Source organism: Belonocnema kinseyi, chromosome 6 (genome assembly GCF_010883055.1).
Source record: "Belonocnema kinseyi isolate 2016_QV_RU_SX_M_011 chromosome 6, B_treatae_v1, whole genome shotgun sequence".
In the NCBI taxonomy this organism is placed as follows: domain Eukaryota; kingdom Metazoa; phylum Arthropoda; class Insecta; order Hymenoptera; family Cynipidae; genus Belonocnema; species Belonocnema kinseyi.
In genome coordinates, this window is record NC_046662.1 from 3,660,686 (window position 1) to 3,672,075 (window position 11,390).

General features: G+C 23.2%; 1 protein-coding gene across 3 annotated transcripts in view; it reads right to left on the reverse strand.

Moving 5' to 3' along the window:
• Positions 1-11,390, reverse strand: part of LOC117175006 (STE20-related kinase adapter protein alpha) — a 36,438-nt gene that overhangs the window by 15,659 nt on the left and 9,389 nt on the right. For 2 of the 3 annotated variants that reach the window (XM_033364498.1, XM_033364499.1), the window contains exons 4-6: positions 6,702-6,906; positions 6,364-6,615; positions 2,604-2,689 (exon numbers count right to left, since the gene is read on the reverse strand). In XM_033364498.1, coding sequence (XP_033220389.1) covers positions 2,604-2,689; positions 6,364-6,615; positions 6,702-6,906 — 543 coding nt within the window. Of the gene's footprint in view, positions 1-2,339; positions 2,690-6,363; positions 6,616-6,701; positions 6,907-11,390 lie in introns of those variants that run through there. The other variant, XM_033364497.1, reaches the window with a different exon arrangement.

Here is an 11,390-nt window from a genome sequence, read left to right on the forward strand (position 1 = left end):
TATTTAAAAATTCAAGTATTCTAATCAAATATTTACAATTTTATTTCAAAATTTATCTTTTAGGTTGAAAATTTAACTAATCCAGTTGAATATTTCATAATTATAGTTGAAAATTGTTTTATTCTTTTGAAAATTAATTCCTTCTACTGAAAATTTTACTTTTTCATCTATGTTAAAAAATGGATCTTTTTTAGTTTTAAATTCAACTGTTTGGTTTGAAAATTTGTCTTTATTAGTTAAAAATTCAAGTATTTCTTTAAAAATTGATGAATTTTGTTGAAAAATCATATTTTTTGATAGAAAATTAATCTTCTTGTTTGAAAATTTAACTAATCCAGTTGAATATTCCATAATTTTAGTTAAAAATGGCTTTTTTCGTTGCAATTGAATTTTTGTTGTTGTTTAAAATTGAAATATTTCATTTATGGTGGAAAACTGTTTTTTTTTTTTAGTTAAAAATTCAACTATTTGGTTGAAAATTGATCATTTTTAGTTGAAATTCAACTAATTGCTACTGCAGAGACAAACTAAAGAACTAGATTTTAATGTTTTTAGTATTACTTAATTTTTTAATCATTCAATGGTGCTTATAGGTATATTTAAGAATATCTTGTAATTTAAGTTTTTGGCGTTTTAAAAATAAAATATTTCAAATGAATCCTTAAAAACACAAACTGAAGAAAAAAAACCGAAACTGTATGAGTATTTTGAATTCATTATTAAAAAAAACAACTCCTTGGTTGAAATTTGCACTACTTTTTAAAAAGTTTTTTTTATTTTTTGAAGATTCATAAGTTAAAAAAAAAATTAATTTTGTTGTTGGTGTTAAAAATTAATTTTCCCAAATGAAAATTGATTTGGAAATTAATTTGATTGGCATTTTTTTTTTGCTTTCTTGACTAACAAATCTTTTTTAGTTGCAAATTCAACCATTTTGTTAAAAATTCATTTTTTTGTTTGAAAATGTATCTCTTAAAGTAGAAATTTGACCTATTTTAGTTAAAAACGCAACTGATTAGAAATTAATCTGTTTTGGTTGAAAATTCACTTTTTTGTTAAAAATTGAACCTATTTTTATTATTAATTAAAATATTTTTGTTTAAAATATCAACTATTACATTTTTCCTTGAAAATTCATCATTTTAGTTTGAATTTTCAACTCAATTGTTGAAAGTTGAACTACTTTCTGAACAGCACATTTCTTTGGTTTAAAAATTCATAATTTTACTTAAAAATTAGATTTTCTTAGTTAAAAATAATAATGTTATCAATTACTTTTTTATATTAAAAATGAATTCTCTTGAATAAAAATTCCAGTTTTTTAAGGAGAAAACCCATTTTTTTAGTTGAAAATGCATACTCTTTTTTTTAAATTAAAATCTTTTTGGGTTGAAACTGCAACTCCTTGGTTGAAATTTGAACTACTTTATTAAAACTTTTTTTTAAGATTTATAAGTTTAAACAAAATTAATTTTTTTGTTGGTGTTAAAAATTAATTTTTCCAAGTGAAAATTTAACTATTTTGTTGAAGATTTAACTTATTGGGTTTAAAATTCATTTTTTTCTGTAGAAATGTTATCTTTTTTTATCATAAATGCAACTGTCTGTTCAAAAATTAAACTGTTTTAGTTGAAAATTAACTTTTTTTGTTAAACATTTCTATATTTGATTGAAAATTCGTATTTGTTGGGTTGATCCGACTTTAAAAAAATTTAAATTTAAATCTTTTTGTAATGAAATATAAAAACTATTTTGTTTGAAAATTTAACGCCTTGGTCGAAATTTTAACTACTTTCTTCAAAAAACTCACTTTCTTGGATGAAAATTCATCATTTTAATTGAAAATTCGATTTTCGTTGTGAAAAAATAATTTTTTTAACTCAAAAATGAAATATTCTTGGTTGAATTTTCAAACAAGAAGATTAATTTTCAATAAAGAAAATCAATTTTCTACGAAAAAGGTTAATTTTTTGTCAAATAGTTTAATTCTTAAAGATTCATATTCTCGCGTTGGCAATTAAATTATTTGATATAAAATTAAACTTTTTGGTAGAAAATTCGTTTTCTTTATTGATAATTAATCTTCTTGGTTGAAAATTCAACTATATGATTAAAAATGTATGTATTTTCTTGAAAATTGACCTTACCCGGTAAAAAATTAATCTTCTAGTTTGAAATTTTAACTATTTGTTTAAAAATTAATTTATTTTATTAAAAATGAATCTTTTCTTGGAGAAAAATTAATCTTCTTGGCTGAAAACTGGTCTTTTTCATACGAAAATTCATTCTTCTGGTGGAAAAATTAGAATATGGGTTTAAAAATATTACTCGAACTCGGGTAAATTTAATTTGAATAAAATTTTATACTTAAATAGGTGAAGCTAAATAACAAATTTCCCTATTTGGTCTACAAAGAATGTACAATCTCTTATGATTTTAAATACACGCTCAAATAACACTTCTCAGTCTCAAGAAAAAAATACGAATCTAACAATTTACGAATAAAATCTAAACATCAATCAAATTAAACATGTAAACTTTCATAAAAAAAATTCGGAATTCAACACAGAACGCGACTTGCAAACATTAAAAAAAAAACATACTCAGGTGTTGTCAAAATCCCATTGGCAGGTTTCCAAATCCAGATTTCGTAACTGTTGAACTGAAACGGTCATATTTTCATCTCCGGCTAAAAGAATGAAAAATTTAATAATTATTTTGTTATCCCTTTGATTAATAAAAATATATTCAATTATTTCCAGGCCTCGGACTCACTTAAGAGATAAAAAATAGTGTTAATAGTGTCAAAATAGTGTCAGGAAATTTTTGAAGTATGAAAAATGAACTTCAGTTTTTATTCTAAATGTTTTTCCTTGTCTATAAATGATAAAAATTCCTATTTTTTTTATCGCAGACATCAGTCTTTTCCCGTGTTTTTAGTTGACAATTTAATTTTTAAATTTTTGGTTAAGAATTCATCTTTTTTATTTCAAAATTTCATTGATTAGTTCAAAATTGAATTATTTTCTGGAAAAGTCATCTGTTTTACTTGACAATTCAACAGTTTGATTTAAAATTTCATTTCTTTCATGACTAAAATATTTTTTTATTGGAAATTATACTATTTTGTTTAATATTTGTATTTTTTGTTTGATAATGTATCTCCTTCTGAGTTGAAAATTAAACTGGTTTGTAAAAAATTCATGTGTTCGGCCCATTTAACTATGTGGTGGAAAATTGATATAATTTGTTGAAACTCGTATTTTTTGGAAGAAAATCCATTTTCTGGTTGAAAATTATTCTGTTTAAAATTCATCTTTTTAGATTAAAAATTAAAGTCCTTCGTTAAAAGTTGAATTACTTTCTTAAAATTTCATTTTTTTATTTTAGTTGAAACCATCGTCTTTTTTGTGTAAAAATAATTTTCTTAAACTGAAAATTTAAACTTTTGTTGAAAATTCAACTGATCGGTTGTCAAATAATTTTTTAGTTAAAAATTCATATTCTCGGGTTGAAAGTTCAAATGTTTTATAAAAAAATTGTCATTTTGATTTTAAAATTTCACAATTTGGGGTAAAATTCAACTGCTTTATAGAAAATTCGTTTTTTGTTTAAATTAAAAATTAATTCTTCCTAATAAAAATGATAGTATCATCATTTTTCGTTTAAAATTTATTAATCTTTTTTAGCTTAAAAATTCAACTATACAGTTCAAAATTTTTAGATACGAAAAAAAATATAGACTAAAAATTAATTAATTCTTTGGTCAAAATATTTAGTTGAAAGTGTTTGTAATTTGTTGAAAATTTGTATTTTTCTTGGCAGAAAATTCAACTATTTGGTTAAAAATTTGTGTATTTTGTTGAAAATTCGTATTGTTTGGCTAGAAAATTGAACTATTTAGTTAAAAAATGATGTATTTTGTTGAAAATATTAATATTTTTTTGCAGAACATTATTCTTCTTAGTTGAAAATTGAACTATTTGGTAAAAATATATATTAATTTGGTTTAAAATTCGGTATTTTTTGTAGAAAAGCAATTTTTTGTAATGAAAATGCCATTTTTTTGTTTTAAAATACATTTTTAGTCAAAATTCAACGATTCGTCTGTTTAGCTTCAAAATTGAAAAATTTGATCTCATGGTTCAAACAAACTGTTTTTAAATTTAACTTTATTAAACTTTAATTTTGTTGTTTTTGAAAATTAATAATTTTAGTTGCAAGTTCGTTTCTTTTTTCGAATGTAACTTTTTTAACTGAAAATTTAACGGCTTTCTTGAAAATTAAATTGTTTGGTTGTAAATTATATATTTTGTAGAAAATTCATTTTTTCAGGTTGAAAATTCAACAATTTGGTATAAAATTGATGTATTTTGTTGAAAACTTGTATTTTTCGTAGAAAATTGAACTATTTGTTTAAAAATAGATGTATTTTGTTAAAAATTCGTATTTACAAGTTGAGAATTTGACAGCTTTATAGAGAATTTGTCTCTTTGACTTGAAAATTCAACATTCTTATAGAAAACTTGTTTTCTTTTGATTGAAAATTTATTTTTTCAATTGAGAATTTAAATATTCGATTTTTTCTTTTTAGTTGAAAATTTAAGTAACAATATATTTGGTTAATTGTTCATTTTTTGTACAAAATCCATCTTTTTTAAATGCAATTCTATGATTGAAAATTATTATGTTTTAGTTGAGAATTCAATTATTTTTTTGAAAATTCGTCTTGTTGGTTATATTCACCTTTTGTTTATTTAAAATAAAAATCTTTTTGGGTTTAAATTAGTATCTTCAAGTAGAAAATGCAACTGAAAATTTGACAATTTGGTAGAAAATTGAATTTTCTTATGAAAAATTAACGTAATTTGTTGAGAATATAATTTTTTTTACCCAATTAGTGAAGAAGTTAAAAAAATAGTTTTAAAGGAAAAGTAAAGAAGGAAAATCTATCCGAGTAATTTTTTTCGAAAATCTTCTACTTTAAAAATTTTCCATTTTAGATTTTTAATTTAAAGAATTTTAAAATGTAGTCTTCAAGACTTAAATAATTAAAAGCGTTTGAAGCTGCAAATTTGAGATAAAAAACATTTTTAGTTTATTAACTGAAAATAAAAATACATAATTTTCAAAAGGGAACAATAATTGATTTGTCAAAACGATTGTAAATTCCCTAAAAATTAAGAATTTACAGATTTTAGGGTTAAAATTCAACTTTTTTAATTTGAAAGTCTAAGTCATTAAAAAAAGGAAAACATCCGATTGAAACTTAAACTATTTTTAACTTAAAAAATAACTTCATAACAATGTATTTTTAATTAAAGGCTTTCACTAAATTTAAAATATTATTTCAAACATGAATTGAAACCAAATATTTAACAGTCAATAATTTTAAGAAATATTGAGAAGTTTTTAAAAGATTCAAAATTAATTTAAAACATTTAAAATTGTTTCAAATAATTTAAACGAAGTGTTTGTACCGACAAAATTCGGCTTTTCATACCGGAAATTTGGTACAAACACAGCCTAATTGAATAAAAACATTTTCGTAAGATTCCTAGGAAAATTAAAAATAATTTTTCATTTCGGAATATTATGTTAAAAGAATATTCAAAAAGATTTTAAAAGAATTTCAAAATTGTTAAAAAAAAGTCTGAACGTTTTTAAGAATATTTTTTTAATTTACAGGATTTTTTTAAACCTGTAGGAAAATTTTTATTCATTTCAAAATATATTCAAAAATTATTTTAAAAATTCAAAAATAATTTTAAATTCTTAAGATTTGGAATCTTTTCAAGGATTTTTACATTACTTAAAATAAAGATAATTTAACTAATTTAAGAAGTGTTTAGTTAAATTTTTTTTTCAATTTTAATCGTTTCTAGCTTAAAATTTTTTACAATAATATCATTTAAAAAAAAATTAATTTCATTCTTTTATTCAGAGCATTGAATATGATAACGTGGATTTATATTTTTCGAATTCAATCTGAATCTTTGAACTCATTAATTTCTAAAAGTTTAAAATTCTAAATTTTGCAGCTTATCTGCATTTAATTAAAAAATTTTCAATTGAAAACTATTAGTGCCTTCCATTTTTGACAAGCAAATTATGGAGCAATTATATACAAAAATTTTTGAATTAAAAGACTTAAACTTTAATTTCAAAAGTTTAAAATTCAAGAGTTCCATTTTGAGTGCTTCGATTTGTATTCTATTTTTTCTTACTGAAAATCGGACAATTTTTAGCTTTAGAGTTCAAATTTTGCAATATTATTGAACCTGAAAAGTGTTTGCGAATCAGAAAATGACCTGGAATTTTTTTCTTCGATTAAAACGGTAGAATCTGAGCCGTAAAACTTACCAGCGGATTCAATCTTTCTTTGGTGAATCGGCGTAACAATTTTGAGAATATCTATCAGTGTTTCGTCATTTTTTTTACACTGCTTGAAAAATGGATGAGAAATGAGCTGCGAGACGGAAGGCCGGTTTTTGGGATTGCGTTGCAAACAAACTTCCGTGAGTGAATGGAAAGGCTCGGAAAATTTCCGAGTTGATAATGATTCCACTCGCTTATCCATCGAGTTAAGACTACTGTGACTTGCGTCACCGTTTACTAAAAATATTTTTAAAAAACAAAAAAAAAACAAGAATTTTATTAAAATTATATGAATAAATGATAGTGTGCAGATCCAAACTTACATGGTTTTATTTCCGGATTATCTAGATCTTCCGGGTCACGTGGAAAAGTTGAACGATCGATTATGTGAGGCGCACAGCCACGAACTTTTTCTGTCAACATTAGAGTCTCGGGCATGTCGTAAAATGGAACAACTCCGTTTGCCAATTCACATATCGTCACTCCGATGCTGTAGATGTCGGATTTCTCATTATATCCGTGAAGATCCTACAAAAAATATAAAAAGAATTCACAAAAATGTGCAGTTTCTTCATTATAATGCTTGGAAATAATAAATATTATCCCTTAAAGTGCATACATGGTGAAAATCACGGTAAAGTGTAACGTGGGTGTTCTACACCCCAGTGTATTCAATCATGTACTGTTTAACCTCTATTGAATATTTTGACACAAAAAAATTATCCGATATAGTTCAAGGTATCTTTTATGAGGTAGAGTTGATTTTATATTCATTTATTTGTTTTAAGTTTGTTAAACAAATTATTTAAAAAAAGTAAAAAAAGGGGGTTTACTTAAAAATTCACAACTCACGCAATTTTAATTATTTCAACCTGAAAATGTATGACTACTTTTGAAATAGCGTACTTTCATAAAAAAAATATTGCAACATGGATGCAAATTAAAATGATGAATCAGATTTATTGCTCTTAAATCGATTTATTATTATAAAACTTGAGGAAGTTTGACATGTAGTACTATAAAAATACAAGAAATTAAAAAAAGAGACATATATGACTGTTAAAAAATTTGCTGCAAAATTACTTTTTCACTCACCAAGTGCACACTGGGTGTTATTTACCCCACGATACTTTTACCTCCATTTTCAGCAACTGCTCCTAGTAGACTGACGCTTGACGCATGCTAAACGACTTTACTTCCAGTTAGTATCTCCAACTAAAACTAGATGGCGACACTCTTTCAATTTTTTCGAATTAAGTATGATTTATAAGAGTTTGAAAATGGCTTGGGGTCTCTGACACCCACAATGCACTTTGAGGGTTAAAAATAAATTAATGTTATGACTATACTAGTGAATCAGCTAAGAATGTCTTTACGATGATTTTTTTCTGTAATGATTTACAAATTTAAAAGAATTATTAATTATTTAAACAATTTTTATAAACAAATTTAGAGTTTAGCTGATTTTTAAAGAGAAGTCTCAATTTTCTTATGGAATCAATTAAAAATATCTTTAAGATGACTTTTGGCTATAATAATTTGCGAATTTACAAAAATTAATAATTATTTAAACAATTTTCATTAAAAAATTAACAGTTTGGATATTTTTCAATGAATAGACTTCATTTTTTACGGAATCAACTAAGAATGTCTTTTAGATGACTTTTTTCTGTAATATTGTATAAATTTACAGAAAATGATTAATTGTTTAAACAATTTTCATAAACATATTCGGTTTGACTAATTTTCAAAGAATACGTTCCATTTTTTTATGCAATCACCTAAAAATGTCTGTACGATTAATTTCTGCTATAATAATTTACGAATTTACAAAAATTAATAATTATTTAAACATTTTTGATAAACAAATTCACAGTTGGGCCAATTTTCACAGAATATGTTCAATTTTTTTTAATAAATCAACTAACAATGTCTTTACGATAACTTTTGCTACGATAATTTGCAAATGTACAAGAATTATTAATTATTTAAACAATATTCATCAGAAAATTCTGATTCTGGCTATTTATCATCGAATGTGCTCATTTTTTTACGTAATCGACTAAGAATGTCTTTACGATGACTTTTGGCTATAATAATTGACGAATTTACACAAAATAATTATTATTTAAACAATTTTCATAAAAAATTTTAAATTTTGAATATTTTTCAACAAATAGCGTCAATTTTCAATGATATCAACTAAGAAAATTTTTCCGATGGCTCTTCGCAATGATGATTTGAGTTTTATAAGAATTATTAATTATTTAAACAATTTTTATAAACAAATTTAGAGTTTGGCTGATTTTTAAAGAGAAGGATCAATTTTCTTATGGAATCAATTAAAAATATCTTTAAGATGACTTTTGGCTATAATAATTTGCGAATTTACAAAAATTAATAATTATTTAAACAATTTTCATTAAAAAATTAACAGTTTGGCTAATTTTCAATGAATAAACTCAGTTTTTTACGGAATCAACTGAGTACATCTTTTACAACTTTTCGCTATGATACTTTTTAAACTAATAACAATTAACGACTGCTTAGACAATATTCATTAAAAAAATGTTGAGTTTTTTTAACCCTCAAAGTGCATACATGGTAAAAATCACGGTAACGTGCATCGTGGGTATTATATACCCCAGCATATTTAATCATGTATTTTTGAACACCTATTGAATATTTTGTCACAATAAAATTATCCGATATAGTCAAAGGTATCTTTTATAGGGTAGAGTTGATTTTATAACCAGTTATTTAATTTAAGTTTGTTAAAAAAATATTATTGAAAAAAAGTGCAAAAATGGATTTTTTACTTAAAAATTCATAACTCATGCAATTTTAATTATTTTAACCTGAAAATGTATGACTGTACTTTTGAAATTGTGAACTTTCATAAAAAAAATATTGCAACATGGTTTAAGTTTCTGTTTACGAAATCGAATAATAATTTATTTTCGATCAATCTTTGTTATAAATATTTTTCAAATTTATAGAAATTATTAAATATTTAAAGAACTTTTATGAATAACAAACATTTATAGCAGTCATAAAAAGTCATCAGTGGATTTGAATGAGCTAAACATTGCCAATCCTGAAAAATAACTTTTTTTCATTAATTTGTTTATAACGTAATAAAGAACTTTTAAAATTATTCCCACCCATTTGAAATTATTTCTAGATAGTTTTAACATTTACCTGGTTTGATAAATCTAAAATAAAAAAAATTGTACTTTTGAAAATTAGAAAAAAATTCAATTTTGTTGTTAACTAAAAAATATTGTTATCAAAAATCCAAACACACGAATTATTGCGAAATGTAAAATTTAAAAATTATATCATTTCATGCAATTTTAAAAGTTAAATTATTTATATTTTAGATAGTTTAAAAATCCTTAAAAGACTTTAAAATATTGAAACATCTATATACTGCTTTATTTATTTATTTTTTCAAATTTTAATAAGTTTTGAAAATCTTTCTGAAATTTTACACAACTTTTAAAATGATTCGGATTTTTTCTAAAATAAAAAAAAATAAAATAATTTGAAAAATGTCCCTAAAATCTTTCTCATTTATTTTTCATAAATTTGTAAATCTTTTTAAATATTCTCTCAACATTAATTTTATAAAATAAAAAATCATAAAAAATTTTTCAAGGAATCTTAAGGAAATATTTTTTTATTCTTCAGAGTCTTTCACAATTTTTAAAAGATATTTAGTTTTAGTTTTTTGAAATAATTTCAAATTTTTAAATAATTTTGAATCTTTTTTCACTTTTACATATCTCTTCAACTTACTTGAATATTTTTTAAGAATCTTTAAGAATTTTAACAATCAATTGTTACTTATACATGAAAATTCAACAATTGGACTTGCAAATTAAATTTTTTTAAATAGAACAATTAAAATTGTAAGTTCAAAATTTAATTTTTTTCTTTATTTTTGAACCTTTGATTTATAAATACTGATTTTAAATGAAAAGTCAGATATTTGTGAATAAAAGTCATTGTTCTTTTTCTTAATTAAAAAATTACAAATTGAATTGTTTAATGATGAATTATTGTAGACTGAAATAATATTTCTAATTTAATAAAAGCATTTAATTATGAACATATTATTTTGAAGTTATTTTAAAATTGAAAATAGACTTTCCAAATGAAACAGTTTAATTTTAAACGTTTTTGTCCAAAATCTTCGATTTTGAACGCTTCTAATTTCTAATTGTTTAACTATAAAACTGCATTTGAAAATTCTTTTAAATAAAATGTACGCTTAAAAATTAAAATTTGAACTAGAAAATGTTTAAAGGGAAGGATTTTCGATTTGAGCATTATAAACTGAATATCATAATTGAAAAAGATACAAAATTAACTAATTATTTTAAAAAATAGTTTCAAATCAAAGCTGGACAGATTTTTTTGGTAAAAATTTGTAAAATTCCCGGTTAAAAAATAAATTGACTGTCATTTCCTGGTCTCATAAAATTCACGTTTGGGCATTTTATTAATTTGGGAAATGGCCGCTGGACCGGGAAACCCGAAAAACCCAGGAAATAAGACTGAATTTATTTTTTTACTAGGAATTTTACAAATATTTTTTAAACAAATTTGGTCAAACTTGGTTTTTAAATCGTTCTTTAAATAAATAAGTGAAAATGTTTTCTTCTTTTTTTTTAAATTAATTTTAAGAGAATATTTAAAAATATTTGAAAAAATAATTAAAAATTTGAAAAAATGTAAAACATGTAGATATTTCAAGATTTTGAAATAAAATTTCGAAATATTTTAAGGATTTTTCAACTATTTAAAATAAATAGTACATTACATTACAAGGGACGAATGTCGAAGTTCCCTCCCGGCGGAGAGGTTGCCCCCCGAGGCGAAGCCGAGGTGGGCGATCCGCCGGAAAGGGGCCTTCGACATTCGTCCCGTGTAATGTATACTATTTTTCTTCCTATCCGGCCGAAAATTCGTTGTTTAGTTAAAATTTCCAATCAAAAGCGCGTGAG